Source organism: Neolamprologus multifasciatus, chromosome 8 (assembly GCF_963576455.1).
Source record: "Neolamprologus multifasciatus chromosome 8, fNeoMul1.2, whole genome shotgun sequence".
In the NCBI taxonomy this organism is placed as follows: Eukaryota; Metazoa; Chordata; class Actinopteri; order Cichliformes; family Cichlidae; genus Neolamprologus; species Neolamprologus multifasciatus.
The window spans coordinates 28,968,400-28,990,735 of NC_140446.1; the positions used below are offsets into that span (position 1 = coordinate 28,968,400).

The following is a 22,336-nucleotide window of genomic DNA, read 5'->3' on the forward strand; positions in this document are numbered from 1 at the left end:
TCAGCAGCATATTAAACATATCAGGTCCCCATAAGGAGAATCATGTGCTAACGGCTGTCTACATGACTCTGCTAAAGTTTGTAGCATGCGTGCTTGTTGTTTTTGTCTGCTTCCACTTGTCTTTGCACTAGGATGATGTCGGCGTAAATGTGCAGTCATATTCGTTGTGTTCCCACTAGTGCTGTCAGCGTTAATCTCGTTGCCACAACACGGCAAATCTCCGTTAACGAGCTACCGCGGATCGCCCCGTGCGTGGGGCTGGACGGCGTCAACACGTTAACGAGCTAACTGCGCTAACGCACTAGTTCCCACCAATGTAATTGAGCATTGCGTGGCACATCCAACATACTGTTTTACTTTAGTCCATGACGCGCTTACCTTCAGGGTCATACGTCACATGAAGACCAAAATAGTTCCAAAGGCCAGATCTGAATGAGGGTGGGGGAGGTTCAATTTGCCATGTTGCAAGGAGAGTTTAACTTCTGTCTCGCTAGCTTGCCCTGCGCTCAGTGAATCTGCGTTCGACTACTCCGCCTAGGCTGCACTGTCGAGCGCAGATCCACTGAGCGCTCAACACAGACAGCACCGTCAGAAGGAAAGTTGATAAAATAAATTAAAAATTTTGTATTGTTCAATACATATGCGTACCAAACCGAAAGCACTGTATCGAACGGTTCAATATCGATACGAGTATTGTTGCACCCCTACAAAATACCACAGTTTTTGTCTCGGTGGTATCATTTTATTTTGTTGTATTTATAAGCGACACCTTAAAGGCCGCTCTGTGAAAATATTGTCTGACATTAATCTGGTCTGTAAAAAAGGTTTGGGACCACTGATCTGTATGTTTAAATGTGACTTGTCTAGCTTTACATGGTAAGAAAGACCAGAAAGCATTATGTAAATTATGTAAATGTCCATCCATGCCTGATAAAACACAAAGAAGAACATGACACACACACGAGAAAGAGAGTCTGCTTATTCCACTCTTTTTAATGGGGGTTGTTCAAAGTGCTGAAAATGAAGCTCCTGATAAGATTTGACAGAAAAAAATGGCTCATTTCATAGACTTTGTCAGGTTATAAGGGTTTTTGACCCACGGTTTTGTTTGTTATTATGGGTTTGTTTTGTTCATTTAGCCTATTGTTTGCTGGGCTGTTACTTGTACAGACTTCTGTTTGAGTTATTATTATAGTAGTTTGTGGCGTTGTAACATTTGAAAAATTATGAAATCTGTACATTTGTAGTTAAACTACTGTGAAGACATCTACGTAATATATTTAACAAATTGTGTTAAAGTGTCTAAAGTGTTTATTTATTTATTGTCATGCCTGTTCCCGCAGTTTCCCATAAATTTTGCTTGGTTTGTTCCCTGCATTCAGGTTGAGGAGTCATATGATGATGATGAAGCTTTGATTCCACAATCCCAAGAAACGATGTAGAAAATTAATAAAATCGATATCAGTTGATAATAATCTGCCGATTGCCTAGTTGAAAAAACTCATATTCTGTGGGGGCTTCGTTAGTCGCTCATTACGCCCGGGTTAAAGACTAATAGCAGCAATCCATAAATATAATCAAACAGTATATGAGCGACTATGGCCTTTGCGATGCATGGCGCTCCCTTCACCCCAACAGTAAGGAATATACTTTCTTCTCACATGTTCATCACTCCTACTCTCGTCTGGATTATTTTTTGGTCAGCAGCTCACTGCTGAGTGACATTTCAGACACTGAGATTCACCCTATAGCTGTCAGCGATCATGCTCCTGTATCTTTAACACTAATACACAAGAATAATACTACGCCAAGTAAAAACTGGAGATTTAACACATCACTACTTAAAGATGAAGACTTTATTAAATATTTTAAAAAGGAATGGACTTCATATTTAGACTTTAATGACACTCCCGGAACATCTGCTTCTGTTCTATGGGAAGCAGGAAAAGCTGTGATGAGAGGTAAAATAATTTCTTTCTCATCACACAAAAAGAAAGAAGAAAACAAAAATATTCAGGAATTAGAAAAAACCATCAAATCCTTAGAAGAAGCCTACGCGTTCCACCAAGATCAAGAAATAATGAACAAAATATGCAAAACAAAACTAGAATTAAATGAAATTATTAATAGAAAAACACAATTCCTTGTACAAAGACTTCGCTTGCAGAATTTTGAACACAGTAACAAACCAGGTCGATTTCTAGCAAACCAGTTAAAAATAAATAAAGAAAAAACAACTATATGTGCCACTAAAGATTTATCAGGGAACACAATATATGACCCTGGAAGAATAAACAAGATTTTTAGGGATTTCTATGAAACTTTATATTCACCACAAATAAACCCGTCTAAAAATGAAATTGATTTGTTTCTTGACAACGTAACTCTTCCAAAATTACTAGACAGTCAAGCAATGGCACTGGATTCGCCACTGACGCCAGGTGAACTCCAGGAAGCCCTGATAAGTATGCCCATTAATAAAGCTCCAGGTCCAGACGGCTTTCCTGCAGAATTCTACAAAGAATTCTGGACAATTTTGGCACCAGTATTCCATGGAATGTTGCAGGAAATCAAGAAAAATGGCAGACTACCACCAAATATGAATTCTGCTAACATTAGTCTCCTGCTAAAACCAGGAAAAGACCCTTTATTTCCCTCAAGTTATCGTCCAATATCCCTTATAAATGTAGACCTTAAAATAATCTGCAAAGCTCTCTCAAAGAGATTAGAGAAAATAACCCCCCTCTTAATTCATCCTGACCAAACTGGTTTCATAAAAGGTCGGCACTCCTCAACAAATACTCGTAGATTTCTTAATTTAATAGACTACTCATACAATAAAAACATTGAAACCATAATATTATCTCTAGATGCAGAAAAAGCATTTGACAGAGTTAACTGGAAATTTTTATTTGCAACTTTACACAAATTTGGTTTTGGAAACTCTTTCATAAATTGGATAAGAATATTATACAATTCCCCAACAGCTCGTATCAGAACAAATGACCAGACATCCTCCAGCTTTTGTCTCCTGAGGGGCACCAGACAGGGATGCCCACTCTCCCCTTCACTTTTTGCAATTTTTATCGAACCTCTAGCAGCAGCACTTAGACAGGCTACAACAATTAAGGGCATAAAATGTAATAACGTAGAACATAAAATCAGTCTCTATGCAGATGATGTGTTGCTTTTTCTGCAAAACTCACAAATCAACCTCTCTGAGGTAATTACTCTAATAAACTGGTTTTCAAGAGTTTCAGACTATTCAATTAACTGGCCAAAATCTACAGTTCTTCCCATTAACTGCTCCTTCCACAATTCATCTTCTGCCCCACTACAATCTGGAAATATTAAATATTTAGGTATTATTGTTTCTCCTAAGCTTTCAGACTTAATTAAATTAAACCACATCCCACTTCTAAAGAAAGTAGAAGGCGATCTGACTAGATGGAAATCTCTACCCATATCACTCATGGGAAGGGTCGCCACTATAAAAATGATGATCTTGCCAAAAATAAATTACTTATTTTTAATGATCCCTAACAAACCATCACAAGATTGGTTCAGATCTCTGGATTCACATATTTCTAAATTCCTTTGGAAAGATAAACCCCCGCGCATCAGCTTAAAAACGCTACAAAGAACCAAGGATAGAGGAGGACTAGATCTGCCTAATTTTCACCAATACTTCTTAGCCAACAGGCTTCAGTTCATCTCAGAATGGTTAAAATGTACCCTCTTAGATGAGCCCTGGCTAGATGTTGAACAGGCACTATGCAATGATCTAGAGATTTCAGACCTACCATTTATTAGCTCAAACATCAAAAGACATGAATGCTTTAAAAGCATCAACATCAGCTTTTCTCTGTCAGCATGGTGGGAGTTTCTAAAAATAACGGAGTCTTCATTAATCCCATGCAAACGTACACCTATCTGGAATAACCCTGACATATTACAAAACAAAAATATGATTAATTTCCCAGAATGGAGTTGTAAAGGAATTAAATACTTAGAACATATATTAGAGGGAACAGAATTTATTCCATTTGACAGACTAGTTACACAATATGGGATCAACAAGAAAAGATTTTTAGAATATCAACAAATTAAATCCATAGTAAAAAAGAAATTTAACCTCAGTCAAGTTGAATTACAAACACCACCAAGTGTGGTTCAATTTCTTACTCTTAAATCCCCCAAACTATTATCTAAAATATACAGAACACTTTCTAAAATAGATGAATCAATATCCCTTCCTATTGCAAAGTGGGAAGCAGATTTATCAGTCAGCTTAGACCAAAACGTCTGGTCTCAGATTTGCTTAAAAACCTTTAAATTTATTAAAAATCCCAATCTGCAATTAATACAATACAAAATACTGCATAGAGTGCACTATACAGGTCATCGAATGTTTAAGATGGGCTTTACATCCGCCAACAACTGCTCACACTGTCAAGGCAATACACCAGACAGTTACATCCACGCTCTTTGGTTCTGTCCACCAGTGCAGAAGTTTTGGCACGAGATATGTGAGGACTTATCAAAGTGTCTGAAATGTAAAATTCCAACCTCCCCTTTAGTATGCTTGTTGGGAAATTTGGATGATGTCACTACAGAAATTAATACAGTCCACATGGTTTTTATTGCCCTATGCATCGCCAAGAAAACGGTCCTCATGAACTGGAAAAATAAAAATAATCTTAATTCTAGCCAATACAGAAACTATCTAATAGATCACATTAGTCTCGATATAGCCTCTGCCACCACATTAGATCAATCCCTCTGGGCTCCTTTGATCGGCTCCATCACCTAGCGGGGGTGGGGGGTCGTGGTTTGGTCCCGCCTTGGCTATTGTGGTTGATGTGGAGGTTGGGATGGGCTTAGGGCACCTGGAGGACCCCTAGAGACGTTATCCCTGGAGGGCTTAACCCGGGGGTTGTGTTCATAACCTGGTTAGTGGCTCTGGTCGCTCTCAGAGGTTGTTCTCCTCGTGGCCGCGTGCAGCGGGGCTGGAGGATGGTCTGTGCTGGCGGACGTAGGTTACTGGCCTGGTGGCCTGGCTGCCCCTGAGTGGATCCGGGGCGGGCGTGGGGGTTTGGGGTTTGGGGGTGCTTCGCCTCCGTGCTGGGGCTCTGGCTGGGCCTTGGGGACTTCGGTCCTCGTCGGTGTGTCGCCGAGGTTGTGGGCGGGTGGGTGCACGGGGGCTCAGCCCTGGCGCAGGGGGCCTCTTGTGCATCGGCCTAACCGGGGGGCTCTTGAACTGGCAGGGAGGTTGTTCCATCTTTGCAGGAGTCCACTCTGCAGGTGGGGGAGAGACATAGGAGAGGTGGAGAATAAACTTAACCTGGGTGTCTGTGACTTGTGTAGTCTGGGAGATGATTGAATGTTGGGGTGGGTACAGTTTCCTCTGCGGTGGGGTAGAGTGGGCTGCCCCGGGTCCTGTGGGGCTTGGCGGTGTTGCTGCCGTAGGCCCCGGTCTGGATGGGCCTGGGCTCCCTTGCCTTGGTGGATACCAGAGGACGGGGGTGCATATTGGGGTCAGCGGGGGAGCTGGCCCTAGGGAGGGACACCCTCCCCTCCCTTCTTTTCCTCCCCATCCCCGGCTGCCTCCCTCTTCACGCTCCACCACACCCACCCACACAGGTAGGGCTTTGGGGTGCGGGTGTGTCACCAGGGTCACCAGAGACATTCCCCCCCCCTCTGTCCTCTTCTGGCCACCTGTGCCTCAATTTTATCTCACAACTTAGACATCCACATTACTTACACTCTCATAACACACACATATATATATATATAGGGCCTTGAGGGTGGGCACGTTAACGGCGTCCAGTAGACGGTCTGTGTATTCAAACCTGCCTCTGGCGCCGGTGCCCACCTCTCAATTTTAAATCCATGTAGACATTGAGGGTTCTCGGGAGGGGCCGTGCTAACACCTGCTGCTCTCTGGCAGCAGCACCATGCTCTCCCTTGTTTTAAATACACTTTAGAGCAACACGCAGCAACACTACACTTGAGCGGGAGGAGGGAGGTATGGGGTCTTAACACACCCCTGTTCTCTGCTAGCCATCGGGGCGGGGGGGCTGGGAAGAGATGCTGGCTGTCCGATTGGCCTCCCTGCTGCTGCGGAGCCTGGGGCGGTCTGCTTGCCTCCACCCCGGAGGGAAGGGTAACATCTCTTGGGTCTGGGTGCCGTTTCCATCTCTGGGGGTGAGGATACCTGGACCCGGGATATAGAGTATGTTTGGGGAGTGTGATTGTGTGTACATGTCCATTTACGTTTATTCCTGCGTTGGGTGAGTGCTGAGTGTTTGTATATGTGTGCATGAGGGTGGGAATGCATGTCTGTGTCTGTGTGTGCCTGTTTGTCTGTGTCTATATGTCAGGTCGGGTCTTAGACTTCACCTCTCTGGGAACTCCAAGGCCCTCCAAAGTGTGGAGGCCTATCTCCCCTCACCACACTCCCTGCCGGTGACTGATGCCCTCAGGGGTCGGTGCGTTGGTGGTTCTTGGTGTCCGGGGCTGGGCGCTCAGGTATGTACCAGCTCACTCCCGGTGACTACTTGGCGGGGCCTGGCGCCTGCTGCTCGGTCAGGCCTCTTCCGGGGCGCGGGGGGCCCTCGGGCCTCCGGCCTCTGTGCCTGCGGCTCGGTTCACTCTGGCACAGCTGGCTGCCGGCAGAGCCGGCGGGCACGCCGGTGCAGCCCCCTCTAGCTTCTGCCCGGTGGCTACTGGATGACCCCTCATCTGGGGATCCTCAGCCCTTCCCATGAAGGTGGCACGGATGCCCCTCCGGTGGTCCTCCTTGGGCTCTTGCACTCTGGGGCCTCTGGATGTCTGGGGCCTGGATCTCCTCCATGCCTGCTTCATGCCCTGGGGGACGGGGCTATGGCTCTCTACATCCTCTAGCAGACCATTACATGGGGAAACCATTTGAATACAAGCGCGCCGATCCACACAGGTGTGCACATGGGTGTTCACTATTCATAGACTTAAATCACACCTTTCTTGGCTGCTACTTCAAAGCACATTGTGCGCTGTCTGTCCTGCGTGCTGCACAACAACATTCAATATTTAGTATTTACTGCTGTTTTCACTTAGCTAGATTAATGCGATGGTGTTGTGTATAGTATGTTGCATTGTTTTGTTTTTTTTTTTGCTTGTTTTCTATTCTTTTTCTCTCAACAGGTGATCCCGGAGATATTTTTTCTTCCCCCCTTTCTCACTGTCCCTCTCCCCTTCTGTTTTTCTTTTCCTTCCTCTTTCTTTCTCCCTTTCCTATCCCTCACTCATGTCTGTCCCGTCTGTAACAACTGAAAATAAAATAAATAATAAAAACAAAGGTCGATCAAATGGACCAATACGGCAATGCCATGATGATCCATTTGGCAAAATAAATCCATTGGGTATCCTTGTTGGTCTTCAGACAACAATTCTGACGGCTAAAGAACCAAATGGGACAGGCGAAAAAAAAAAAAAAAAAAAAAAAAAAAAAAAAAAAAAAGACTAATAGCAGTTAATTCTCTCCTACCTGTAGCACGTGGAGTTTTTGCGCCTATATCTAAATAAATAAATACTGCAGGTTGGACACTTATTTGTGGGACATGTACCAGTTGTTGGATTTGGAGTGTTCCTTTCAATCAGTCTCAAAGGTGATATACTAAGATTAATGGCAAACAGCAAGCAGGACTTTCTGTTTTTACGTTTATTTGGAAAGCATACATGGCAGGAATTGCCTGTTTTAAGCACGGTGCCAGAGTTTCGTGGTTGTTGTAGCATCTTCCTGACCTTGTTAATCACCCAAAATATTTAGAACAAAGCATCACATATTTCTGGCAGAAATACTCACACACATATATATTGTTGTGCATTTGGAGCACATTTTGCATTTTATATAAGAACATGAGCAGTGCAATGAAATATTTATTTTATGCTTTCATGTTCACAAACACAGGTCAGCAATAATCACAGAATTATTACCTTTTGTCTGGCTTGCTCAGTGTGCACAACTTGTATTTTATTTGCTGCAAGCATTTACCTATATCAGTGTTTTATAGAAAGGTTCAACGTTATGCTTCTCTCATAATTATAGACTAGCTTAACAAATTTACAAGGTATAAATATATTGTTTAGCAAGCTTGTAAATGAATGCGCCACTACACAGCTCCTCGCCCTCTGGTGGATACACAAGACATTACAACAGTCTTCCTAAATGCCACATAAGGGCGTTACTACTCATGGTTGCATGGCCCTGTCAGGTATAAGGCAGTATCTGTATTTCCTGGATTTGTTTTTTGCCTGTGGACAATTTTTGCGTCACCTCGCCTTTTGCTAACTTTCGCCTGCCTTCCTTAGTCCACATCTGGATCCTTCTTCGCTGTCCATCACTAAACATTAACACATTTCAAGTTCTAGGTGTGTGTTTAAAAAATGTAGTTTGAATAATGCGATATCGATTCATTAAATTTAGAATCGATTTTTAAATATAAATTTTCGTGCTGTCAGTGTTTATCTCGTTAAAATGACGTTAACGCCATAACTGCATTAACGCGGCAAATCTCCGTTAGCGAGTTAGCACAGATCGCCCTGTCCAAGGGGCTGCACCCCGTCAACGCATTAGCACGGTTAGCTAGTTATACATGAGTACCGGGCAGCCCCATGCATGGGGTGATCCGTGCTAACTCGCTAACGGAGATTTGCCGCGTTAATGCAGTAATGGCATTAACATCATTTTAACGAGATTAACGCTGACAGAACTAGCAAATGTATTTTGCCAGAAATGCCAGGATCTCAGGTTAAATCTCACGAAACTATTTCAACAACCACCAAAGAGTTAAAACAGCAAATGAGAGCAGGTAAACAGTTCTGCAAAAAGATGTAAAATTAAAGCGTGGAGCTCCCCGTTCACCCGACAGCACGTACACGGACATTCTGGATGGTGAAAGCTGACATCTCACAGATTCTGAAGCTGCAGGTTTCTTCACTCTCTGACCAAAATTGACTAAACCAGCAGCAAAAGAAGATCAAAGCTACGCTTCAAATTTGATAAGCACTGTCATGCATTCCCTTTACCTTTGCTTTTACTTCCTGCAGAACTCTCTCCCAGTGTACTCAGAGACCTGTTTATGATAAAAAAAATTTCTATTTTCTGCATTATTCGCTTGCTTAGTATGCTTTGGTGCTTATTATGCACCAGTCTATCTGTTGTGTGCAGTGCTGTTGGCTGCTGCTCTTTTTTTTCAAAGATAACCTCTGACAAGAAAGCCTCATTTCTGCTGTTCAATACCTGTTCAAGAAATTTTTAAGTTTTACAGATGATGCAAAACACTTAGCCGTGTCTCTAATAAACCTCTGTTACTTTGCTCTGCTTCACTTCAGCAGCATCAGGCGATGTTCATATATTGATTCATGGTCTTCTTCAGTTTTCAGTTTTTTAACTACTGCAGAATATTTTAAAGCGGCTCGGTGCTATAAAAAGCCAGGCCAGGAAAATCTCCTTGATGTTTTTCTGTTTTATCCTCAGTTACTTTGACACAAAGGCATCTGCTGTGATGCTCACATCGCTGTCTCACAAGTGTCAGCTTTGTCTTTACACATAGATATTAAAATATGGATATGTACTGATAAATCAGAGTCAGAATACTTTTTTAATCCCTAAGGATATTATATGGGTTACAGTTGCTCCAGGACAGTAACAGTAACAGACTAAACCATTTAAACAATACAAAATGTTACAGATTTTACAAATTTAGGAAATAGCACTAATATAAACAAATCACTCAATTATAAATAAATATCAAGAATATTACAGAGGCAGAATATATATGATTGACATTTGACTCTAACCTGTGAATTTTGTCATATGCTATTTTACTGCAGAGCATGTGCAAAAGGGTGTAACTCTTGTTTACAGTGTGTTAGATGGAGGAGTTGTACAGGGAGATGGCCACAGGCAGGAATGACTTCCTGTGTCGTTCAGTGGTGCTTTTTGGTAATCCCAGTCTCTCGCTGAACGTGCTCCTGTGGCCAGCATGTCATGGAGGTGGGAGGAATTATCCAACATTGTCTTTATCGTGGACAAGATCTCCCACACCACTTTAATTGAGTCCAGCTCCATCCCCACAACATTACTAGCCTTACGGATCAGTTTATTGAATCTGTTGGCGTCTGTGACCCTCAACCTGCTGCCCCAGCATGCAACAGCAGACTCAGAAAATCCTGAGCATTGTCTGACAGATGTTGAAGGACCTCAGCCGCCTCAGAAAACACTACTGCACTTTACAGGCTCTTCCTGTAAAGTGCAGTAGTGTTTTTAACCCAGTCCAGGTTATGCATACTCCAGGGTATTTATAGCCCTTCACAATGTCCACGTTGACTCCTTAGAGTCAGGGGTCAAGACGTTCCTGGTCTTCCTTGGTCTTTGCCACGTTGAGCTGCAAATGATTCTGCTCACACCACATGTCAAAGGAGTCAACCACAGCCTGACTCATTACCCCTGATGATGCATCCAACCACCGCAGAGTCATCAGAAAACTTCTGAAGATGGAGGTCTCGGTGCTGTGGCTGAAGTCTGTGGTGTAGAGGGTGAAGAGGAAGGGGGAGAGGACGGTCCCTTGTGATGCTGATCACCTTGTCAGACACACATTGTGGAAAACACACATATATTGGTCGTCCTGTCAGATAATCAACAATCCAGGACACCAGAGAAGCATCCACCTGCATCGCTGTTAGCTCATCACCCAGGAGGGTCGGCCTGATGGTGCTGAATGCACTGGAAAAGTAAAAGAAACATCACAAGTTCACATCTCACCAACTGGACGAGATGGGCGTAGACACACTTGAGCAGGTAGATGATGGTGTCCTCAGCTCCGAGGTGGGGCCGGTAAGCAAACTGAAGGGGATCCTGCTGTGGTCTGACTGTGGGTCGGAGCTGGTCCAGGACGAGTCTTTCCAGGGTCTTCATGATGTGGGAGGTCAGTGCCACAGGCCTGTAATCCTGGGGGCCACTGGGACGTGGCGTCTTTGGTACAGGGACGAGGCATGATGTCTTCCACAGCACTGGGACTCTCTGCAGACTCAACCAGAACAGTTTATGAAAGACTCCACAAAGCTGGGGAGCACAGGTCTTGAGGACACGTGGACTCATGCCATCTGGTCCCGCAGACCTACCTGAGTGGAGCCTCCTCATTTGCCTCTGAACCTGGTCGTGAATAAAAGTGACAGTATCCACTAAAGCTTTCTCCTGTAATTGTCCTTAGCCTCTCTGATCTTGTCCTTCAGTAACACCTGGACCCTTCTCACTTTCTCTTTTTGCTCCCTCTGAAAGCGCTCTTTTTGTCATTGAGGAGGGGTTTGATGTCCTTAGTCATCCACAGCTTGTTATTTGGGTAACAATTAGCTGGGACAATGAAGCCTGTGCAGAAGTTTATGTGGTCAGTGATACACTCAGTGAGCCCATTGATGTTCTCACAGTGAGGTCGGCAGAGGGAGGAACGTAAACAGTAGGGGTGCAACGATACTCGTATCGATATTGAACCGTTCGATACAGTGCTTTCGGTTCGGTAGGCATATGTATCGAACAATACAAAATTTTTAATTTATTTTATCAACTTTCCTTCTGACGGTGCTGTCTGTGTTGAGCGCTCAGTGGATCTGCGCTCGACAGTGCAGCCTAGGCGGAGTAGTCGAACGCCGATTCACTGAGCGCAGGGCAAGCTAGCGAGACAGAAGTTAAGCTCTCCTTGCAACATGGCAAATTGAACCTCCCCCACCCTCATTCAGATCTGGCGTTTGGAACTATTTTGGTTTTCATGTGACGTATGACCCTGAAGGTAAGCGTGTCATGGACAAAAGTAAAACAGTATGTTGGATGTGCCAGCAATGCTCAATTACATGGGTGGGAACTAGTGTGTTAGCACAGTTAGCTCGTTTACGTGTTGGCTGTCCAGCCCCACGCACGGGGCGATCCACGGTAGCTCGTTAACGGAGATTTGCCGTGTTGTGGCGTTAACGTCATTTCAGATTAACGCTGACAGCACTAGTGGGAACACAATGAATATGACTGCACATTTACTCCGACATCATCCTAGTGCAAAGACAAGTGGAAGCAGACAAAAACAACAAGCATGCATGCTACAAACTTTACCCGAGTCATTTAGACAGCCGTTAGCACATGATTCTCCTTATGGGGACCTGATATGTTTAATATGCTGCTGAGAATATAGCCCAGAAGAAGCGTATAGTATAGCTTTTATTTTGGAAAGAGCCTTTCTCTGTAATAAACTCTCTTTTCCAAAGATGAGTGATTCCTCAATCAGATAGATTTATTTTTTATTACTTTGTTGTTTCAGCAACATTAAATTTAAAAACTGTACTTTTGAGTTAAAATATATATTTATAATTTTAATAAATGACAAATTAAAAAGGCATGAACATTTTTTTTTGTATTGAAAAAGTATCGAACCGTGACACCAAAGTATCAAACCGAACCGAACCGTGAAATTTGTGTATCGTTGCACCCCTAGTAAACAGCCACCAAGATTACATGAGTAATGGGCAAATAATATGGCCTGAGTCTAACAGCGCACAGTTCAACGTCCGGGCAACAAATCAGTTCTTAGATTGTTATGCGGGCAGGGTTACACTTTGGAAGACTTCCGTGGATGCATTGTCGTCGGGAACATCCTGGCGCATCTGTGATTCAGTGAAACGCATCAAGCTACACTCCCGGTATTCCCTCTGACTCCGTGCTAGCACTGTTAGCGCGTCCATCTTGTTTACTAGCGACCGAACGTTCCCCATTATAACAGACAGCAGACATGGTTTGTACCTCCTTCTCTCTTCGAGCCTCTGCTGTCTCACTGTCTCCTTCTCCTCTTCTGTCCTCCACGTCTGCATCCTCGGTGTGTTTTCCTCCAGATTTCATTTGGTACACGGTCTGTCAGCCAGCATCAGGGTGATCAGCTGATCTCTGGAGTAAACAACCTGTGTAGTGTATAGGACAAATTTCAGGCGATTGAGGCCGACGCAGAAACATAACAGGGACATTTTTTAAGACAGAGCACCTTGAGAAACGACTGGTGTCTCTGCTTGCACTTATCTGCTGCAATGAGTAGAACCTTTTATTGCCAAACTTGAAAACTATTTATGTGTCCATGTATGATAGGAATTCCAGCTATTGAACTACAGAAAATCAGTCTGTGGTTTTGAACTTTGCATCTGTGAAAATTGTGATTGACTTTCCCAGAATCAACAAGAACGAAAGTGCAAGATCAGCCAGACTGAATACTCAGTTCCCCATATGGCAGTGGCTATTAAACTGGAGATCTGGCTTCCAGTCAAGACAGGAGAACCAGAGAAAAATGCAGTACAAATAAGTTATAGTTCACTAATGCTGTCCCATTGTCCTTTATTTCATTGTTGTTATAAAATGTCTTGATGCATGTGCAATCATCCAGGTAAGGAAATCCCAAAAACTTGATGCTGTTCATGTGGATGTGGCGTTTTTAGTGGTAGAAACATCACTTCACTCATTCAGTCTAAGCAGGTTTCCCCAGCCAAACAATACATTTGCATAATGAGTGAAACTAGCACCACTGAGTGCACACTGGAATGTCAGGTCAGTTCCTTGAACATTAATCTGTAAATTGCCATGACCATTGATCAGTGGCCAATAGTCGTTATGACTGCAGAGTCTTGGCCTGATGAGGTGGCTCGTCTGTGTTGTGCCATCTGCTTTGCCAGAGGTTGTTTGGTTTCCCCGATGTATAAATCCTGGCAATGCTCCTGGCACTTAACAGCTACACTATGTTACTCTGTTTGTGTCGGGGGACCCGATCCTTGGGGTTTAAAAGTCACAGAGACACTGTGTTTATAGAAAATTAGTTTCAACTGTTCCAATACTCCTGACACACACACAAGGGATCACTGATCACCACCTCCCTGTGAATGGTACTCATGGCCATTGATCAATGGTCATTGATCAGTGATCAACTGATCAGTGGTTGTTGGTCAATTGTCACAACAATTTGAATATTAATAATGAAGGAACTGACCTCCCAGCTCATTGTTCCATCAGTGGGCTGGTTTCAGTCATTATGCAAATGTAATGTTTATAAGGTTGGGAAACCTGCAGTCAGCTGAGACTGACGAAGTCACCTGGGTGATGAGTGACAAGATGTTGTTATAAAATGTCAATAAAATTGTGAAACAGTGCATAATGTTTTTTTTTAGTTTCTAATAAGAGCAATTGCAGAACAAGTTTGAGACTACAAATAGGTACATGTTTATACAGGTACATTTATTTTAAACACCAAAGCTATCAGAAGCTTTACACACAAAAAAAACTTATACAGGATGATTGGTTAAGCAGTGGAGCTTTGCTAAATAATGATTCCAAACGTCTTCAGCAAAGTGACACTTCAGATAGCTAATTTCTCCCTTTCAGCCAGACGTATAATACATTTGCAGAATGAGTCATGTAAAACTTGTACTGTAACGCTGAAGAGAGCTGCATGCCTTTTCCCCTGATATATGCTTTTTGTGCAACTATTTTTACCTACATGTCTACAACAAAGGTAGTTAGCATGACTAATTCTTGAAAATTATGACTCAAACTTTTATTGAATATCTGCTTTATTCATGGGAACAGTTTTGTGGTGATTCAAATTTGGTAATTAGCTCTGAGTCTGATAAACTGTGGTAGACTGGCAACTTGGTACACAGTGCAGATGTAGTGCACATATCCATATCAAACTATAGAATCAGCAACAATACCTTTCTTTAATATAAGTAACTAAAGTCCATAATACAGGAAAAATGTAATCCCAATCAACTGAATCCAGAAAAACCTACTTGGTCCCACAATTGTTAAATATCAGCACCCTCAAATGCCTATTGCCCAACATTATAAGCTATTGTTTAAAACTGATGAATCAATATCCCTCCAAACCATCAACTGGGAGCAAGATCTTTCCATAAATCCAGATAAAACATTCTGGACACAATACGCTTAAACACCTTCAGAAAAGCCCAACTTACAACTTGTACAATACAAAATTCTCTACAGAGCACACTATAGAGGACAAAGGTTGTTCCAAATGGGCCTTACATGCTCAAACAAATGTGCTCATTGCAAAGACAGCTCTGCTGAGAACTATATGCTATATGGTCCTGCACACCTGTCAAAAGGTTATGTGACGACGTGGTTTAGTTGCTGGATCCCAACCTCACCCAAGCTGTCCATCTTAGGTGAAAAAAGTGAACTAGATAAGTAAATACATCACATATGTTCCTTATGGATTGCTAAGAAAACTTTTCTCATGAACTGGAAGTCAAAAAACAGCTTATGCATTAATCAATATAGAAATTTAATTCTAGATCACATCAGTCTGGAGACAATGTCTGCCATCCATCCAACCATCTTCATCCGCTTTATCCAAGGCCGGGTCGCAGGGGCAGCAGCCTAAGCAGCCCAGACCTCCCTCTCCCCAGCCACCTCCTCCAGCTTATCCGGGGGAACCCCAAGGTGTTCCCAGGCCAGCCGAGAGATATAATCTCTCCAGCGTGTCCTGGGTCTACCTCGGGGCCTCCTCCCGGTGGGACATGCCTGGAACACCTCACCCAGGAGGGGCCCAGGAGGCATCCTTGTCAGATGCCCGAACCACCTCAGCTGGCTCCTTTCGATGTGGAGCAGCAGCGGCTCTACTCTGAGCCCCTCCCGGATGGCCGAACTTCTCACCCTATCTCTAAGGGAGAGGCCAGCCGCCCTTCGGAGGAAGCTCTCCGTGAATCGCTACCTTATTGCAGTGGAGGGGTTTGTGTGTCCCAGGGATCCCAGGGGCTATGTTGTCTGGGGGCTTTTTCCCCCTGGTAGGGTCTCCCATGGCAAATTGGTCCTGGGTGAGGGGCCAGACAAAGAGCGATTCAGAAGACCCTTATGAAGAGAACATCGAGGGAACAGTTTACCCTGCCCAGGATAGGGTTACGGGGGCCCCGCCCTGGAGCCAGGCCCATTCACCCATCTTCTCGAGTTCTTCTTTCAACCCTTACTACTCCAATTTCCTTTTTCCTGATGTTGCTGTCATTTATACCACTATGGCTGTCTTCCTCTGCTTGTCCGTCACTATCTGGTTGGTTAGCAATCAACAGTTTGTCTTTCTGTATCTGGAAGTCCCACAGGATCTTAGCTCAGTCATTCCTGATCACCCTGGGCTGGTATCCCATTTCCAGGCCATACTCGGGACACAGATGTTTCTGTATATTATGCCGGCCACTTGGTTATGGTGCTCCATGTGTGGCCTGCCTGCTAGCATCTTACACCCTGGGATCTTACACCCTGCTGTTATGTGCTGGATTGTCTGAGGACCATCTTTGCACACCTGGGGTCTTGCCTGGTGTGGTAGATCCCAGTCTGTATGGGTCTTGTGTTAAGAGCTTGTTCCTTTGCTGCCATGATTAAAGCCTTTGTGCTGTCTTTCAGTCCAGCTTTGTCCAGCCACTGGTAGGACTGCTGGATGTCAGCCACCTCCTCTATCTGCTGGTGGTAGATGCCCGCCCTGGAGCCAGGCCCAGGGAGGGTGCCCGAGGGCGAGCGTCTGGTGGCCAGGCCTTAGTCCATGGGGCCCAGCCGGGCACAGCCCAAAGAGGAGACATGGGCCTATCCTCCCGCAGGCCCACCACCCGCAGGAGGCGCCATAGGGGTCGGGTGCATTGTGTGCCGGGTGGCGGCCAGGAGCGAAGGCCCTGGCGGACTGATCCCCGGCTGCCAAGACTGGCAATAGGGACAATGTCTGCCTCCTCAAAAAACAAAAAACAAATCTGATTTCATTTGTTTCTGCGTTTTGGAGATGAGGGGCGGTGGTGGTTCCCATCTTTCAGAAGGGGGACCAGGGGGTGTGGTCCAACTATATGGGGATCACACTCCTCAGCCTCCCCACTAAAGCCAATGCCAGCGTGCTGGAAAGGAGAGTTCGTCTGTTAGTTGAACCGTGGCTACAGGAGGAACAAAGTGGTTTTCGTGCTGGTCGCAGAACACTGGACCAGCTCTCTACTCTCTTTAGGATACTGGAGGGTGCATGGGAGTTTGCCCAACCACTCTACATGTGTTTTGTGGACATGGACAAGGCATTTGACCGTGTCCCTAGGGGTCTCCCGTAGGAGGTGCGTTGGGAGTGTGGGGTGTCTGGCTCGTTGCTACGGTCCGTCCTGATGAAGAGAGAGCCAAGTGTTAAAGTGAAGCTCTCCCAGGGTCCCAGGGGTGTGTTACTGTTAGAGGCCAGAGTAACCTGTAAGAGCTGCTTATACTGATATAGATTTTGACCTATACTGTGTCACAAAGGGCGAAAAATTGAATGTCCACAATAAAAAAAATGTCATCTAAGATATTTTAATAAAGTAATTTAGCAGGATTAAAGCAAAAGCAGGCTCCAATCTAATGCTGATTCTGTTCTGATCTTTGAGAGCAGAAAGCTTAAGAAGAAAATGGGCACATCCAGTTCTGAAGATGCATTTATCTCTTTGCTCTGCATTGATAATATTAGTCAAACAGGAAGGCAGCATCCCTTGGAAATCCAATCACCCGGGAATACAGCGAAAATCCAAATGTTCCCAAAGTTCTAATCCAGCAGAAAAACAGTGGGAATCCAAATCCTCTAGAAATTATAATGTAACACAACAAAAATGAGCAGAGAAGAAGCAAAAAATACAAAACCAGGTAGTGATCACATCTTTAGAGATGCTATCCTCACACCTATTGTGACGTCCTGTCACATTTAATCACCTGATGCTCAGCTACACCCCCCCTCTCTCTGACCTTTAAATCACTTAATAACATTTCTTCTTTTCTGTGTTGTATTTTAACTTGACTCGTCAATAATTCCAACACATTTAAACATTCATAATGAGTATCCTTCATTATACATCATTAAACTTCATGTTTCATTCATTTTAGGCTATGTATCTCCAATCACTAGCTCAGTCCCGCATGAACATACAGTGGGGCAAAAAAGTATTTAGTCAGTCACCGATTGTGCAAGTTCCCCCACTTAAAATGATGACAGAGGTCAGTAATTTGCACCAGAGGTACACTTCAATTGTGAGAGACAGAATGTGAAAAAAAAATCCATGAATTCACATGGTAGGATTTGTAAAGAATTTATTCGTAAATCAGGGTGGAAAATAAGTATTTGGTCACCTCAAACAAGGAAAATCCCTGGCTCTCACAGACCTGTAACGTCTTCTGTAAGAAGCTTTTCTGTCCCCCACTCGTTACCTGTATGAATGGCACCTGTTTGACCTCATCATCTGTATAAAAGACACCTGTCCACAGCCTCAACCAGTCAGACTCCAAACTCCGCCATGGCCAAGACCAAAGAGCTTTCGAAGGACACCAGGAAAAGAATTGTAGACCTGCACCAGACTGGGAAGAGTGAATCTACAATAGGCAAGCAGCTTGGTGTGAAAAAATCAACTGTGGGAGCAATCATCAGAAAATGGAAGACATACAAGACCACTGATAATCTCCCTCGATCTGGGGCTCCACGCAAGATCTCATCCCGTGGGGTCAAAATGATCATGAGAACGGTGAGCAAAGATCCCAGAACCACACGGGGGGACCTGGTGCATGACCTGCAGAGAGCTGGGACCAAAGTAACAAAGGTCACCATCAGTAACACACTACAACGGCAGGGAATCAAATCCCGCAGTGCCAGACGTGTTCCGCTGCTGAAGCCAGTGCATGTCCAGGCCCGTCTGAAGTTTGCCAGAGAGCACATGGATGATACAGCAGAGGATTGGGAGAATGTCATGTGGTCAGATGAAACCAAAGTAGAACTTTTTGGTATAAACTCAACTCGTCGTGTTTGGAGGAAGAAGAATACTGAGTTGCATCCCAAGAACACCATACCTACTGTGAAGCATGGGGGTGGAAACATCATGCTATGGGGCTGTTTTTCTGCCAAGGGGACAGGACGACTGATCCGTGTTAAGGACAGAATGAATGGGGCCAAGTATCGTGAGATTTTGAGCCAAAACCTCCTTCCATCAGTGAGAACTTTGAAGATGAAACGAGGCTGGGTCTTCCAACATGACAATGATCCAAAACACACCGCCCGGGCAACAAAGGAGTGGCTCCGTAAGAAGCATTTGAAAGTCCTGGAGTGGCCTAGCCAGTCTCCAGACCTCAACCCCATAGAAAATCTGTGGCGGGAGTTGAAAGTCCGTGTTGCTCGGCGACAGCCCCAAAACATCACTGCTCTTGAGAAGATCTGCATGGAGGAATGGGCCAAAATACCAGCTACTGTGTGTGCAAACCTGGTAAAGACCTATAGTAAACGTTTGACCTCTGTTATTGCCAACAAAGGTTATGTTACAAAGTATTGAGTTGTATTTTTGTTATTGACCAAATACTTATTTTCCACCCTGATTTACGAATAAATTCTTTACAAATCCTACCATGTGAATTCATGGATTTTTTTTTCACATTCTGTCTCTCACAGTTGAAGTGTACCTCTGGTGCAAATTACTGACCTCTGTCATCATTTTAAGTGGGGGAACTTGCACAATCGGTGGCTGACTAAATACTTTTTTGCCCCACTGTATCTCCTTTTAATTAAAATACATAGAATACTAATAGTTGATTATGCCTAAATTTAATCAGAATATAAACCAAGGAGCTGGTGGTAGACTTCTGCAGGCACAGGCATCCTCCACTGCAACCACTGAACATCCAAGGTATGGACATCGAGGCTGTGGACAGCTACAGGTACCTTGGTGTTCATCTGAACAACAAACTGGACTGGACTCATAACTCAGATGCCCTCTACAGGAAAGGGCAGAGCAGGCTGTACCTGCTGTGGAGACTCAGGTCGTTTGGAGTGGAGGGCCCACTCCTGAAGACCTTCTATGACTCTGTGGTGGCCTCAGCCATCTTCTATGGTGTGGTCTGCTGGGGCGGCAGCATCTCTGCTGGGGACAGGAAGAGACTGAACAGGCTGATCCGAAGGTCCAGCTCTGTTTTGGGATGCCCTCTGGACCCTGTGGTGGTGAGTGACAGGAGAATGGCGGCTAAGCTGTCATCCCTGTTGGACAACATCTCCCACCCCATGCAGGAGACTCTGACAGCATTGAGCAGCTCCTTCAGTGGGAGACTGCGGCCCCCACGGTGTGGGACGGAGAGATTTCGCAGGTCTTTCCTCCCCACTGCTGTCAGACTCCACAACAAAGACTTTGCAGCTGATCAAACCCTCACATGTGCAATAAGACTGCTATATGTGCACTTCTTCTTCTGACAAAGCTGTATTTTTGTATTTTCCTACTCAGTTGTATATAGTATTTGTATTTCTATTTTATTCTATTGTATATATTATTCTATTCAATTTTATTCTATTGTATATAGTATTTTATTTTATTCTATTATATTTTGTTGGATTCCAGTGTTTTCTAATTTCTGCTACATAACTTTGCACTTTTGCTGTAACAAAACAAATTTCCCACCTGTGGGACTAATAAAGGTCATCTTATCTTATCTTATCTTATCTTATCTTATCTTATCTTATCTATCAAAAATAGATCTAATCAAAATGTAATCAATAAAGTTAAAAGACAATGAGAATGAAATAGTTCGAATACCTGAATCCTGACCTTTTACTGTGATTTGGTGTGTATATTTGACTTCTGTGCTGGGACTGTTGGAGCCATTAAAGACTCCACCCAGATGAGAGAGGAAATGCTTTGGTGTCTGATCTATGATTTAGTAAAAAACGTTTTTACTATAGTGATTATGTTGTGATTGATAAAGAGTCATGATGTTCATATGTGAAAGATGAGAAGAAGTAATGAGAAATCTTGTTGAAATAAATATTCGTGTGAGATCACATTAAAGTAGAATAACACATAACCATTGTGATGGAGTGGTTTGGATTTTTTACATTTTGATTTTTCATGTGTGTGAAACGTCACAGAGAGAAGCAGCAAATTTTCTTTGTGATCAGGCGTAAACACCATCTGAAGATGGAGTCCACTGTTAGAAATTACAGCAGAAGTGCCAGAGGAGCAACCACCACCGAACACTGTGGAACCACAAATTGATCTCATATTTTTTGTCTTTTTCTCTGGTCATTTTTGCCACGTTGCATTAAATCTTTTTTGGAGTATATCTCCATGGAATACAAGTGTACATGATAACCTGTATTATTATTATTATTACATCATTCAAAGGGTAGTGGTCTACCTTTTGAATGATGGTCGTCACTAATGACACCCAGTTAGTTACCAAGTGCACAGATTTAGAGGTGAGCTGCTGATAATGGCTGAGGGGAGGGCTTGATCGGCTTTCAGATGAAGCAAGATTGACATCCGTAGGAAGCAGTTAGAGCTTGGCGGGTCTCCTCCCCGGCTCCATCCAAGCTCTGTTTGCCTACTGGATAATACTCATAGGGTCAAAGACTTTTTAAACAGAGAGCCGGCTCCAGTCCTTCCTATACTGAGGGTGCCTGGTCAAAATCCAACAGCTCTCACGCCCTGAGTAGTCTGAGCTAGTTTTGTGGACTTCACAATATCAGGCATATAGTTTCATTGCTGTGGCTTTTTGATATATCCATCACAAATCCCAAAAAACTGAGAACAATAGCAGTGAACAAAATATAATGAAACGTTTTTGTTATTAGAAAAATTTCTTTCTCAAAATAATTTGATAATTTTTGCATTCATTGGCTAGTGGAGGGTTGCAGACTCAGAGCTGTGCACTGTGGCCCAGACATGTGGGATGTGGTTGCCTGCTCAAGTGTCGAGCAAAACCCCCCACGTGTCATATTCTAAGCAGGAATATAACTGTTAGACCAGAAAAGACACTGAATGTGAAGCAGTCCATCGGCTCAGTGCCCAAGTCATTGTTTCATTTGAAATCAATAGAATATTGTAATTACACCATCAGCTAAGGATGGAAAGACGTGACGTAGCAATGATTACACTTCTACCTCTAAGCTGCTATGAAACATCTTGTTTGCTTTATATGAAGCCAAAATGTTATTTCTGCCTGTGTCTATTGTATTGGCAGCTTTAGCTCTCCTGTTTATTGACATGTGTGCTTTGATGCTGTTTTAACATTCTGTGTTGTTGTCTTTCAATAATTGTCTCAGATGGCCCAGGGAGGAGGTCATAGGACTCTACTGTATGGACATGCTGTGCTGCTGCGACATTCTTACAGTGGAATGGTCAGTGACACAGACTACATCCAAAAACATCCTGCAAAAAGATCCTTTTATCATGAAAGTTGTAACATTGTTGCGAATAAGAAAAAGAAAAGCCTTTCATTCATCCCTCTGCTGAGGCACGATGTTTA

General features: G+C 43.8%; 1 protein-coding gene across 6 annotated transcripts in view; it reads left to right on the forward strand.

The window, feature by feature from the left end:
• The window catches only part of ryr2a (ryanodine receptor 2a (cardiac)), a 292,365-nt gene that overhangs the window by 54,195 nt on the left and 215,834 nt on the right, over positions 1-22,336 (forward strand). For all 6 annotated transcript variants that reach the window (XM_085170363.1, XM_085170361.1, XM_085170365.1 and 3 more), the window contains exon 4: positions 22,134-22,208. In XM_085170363.1, the coding sequence (XP_085026489.1) occupies positions 22,134-22,208 (75 nt within the window). The remainder of the gene's footprint in view (positions 1-22,133; positions 22,209-22,336) is intronic.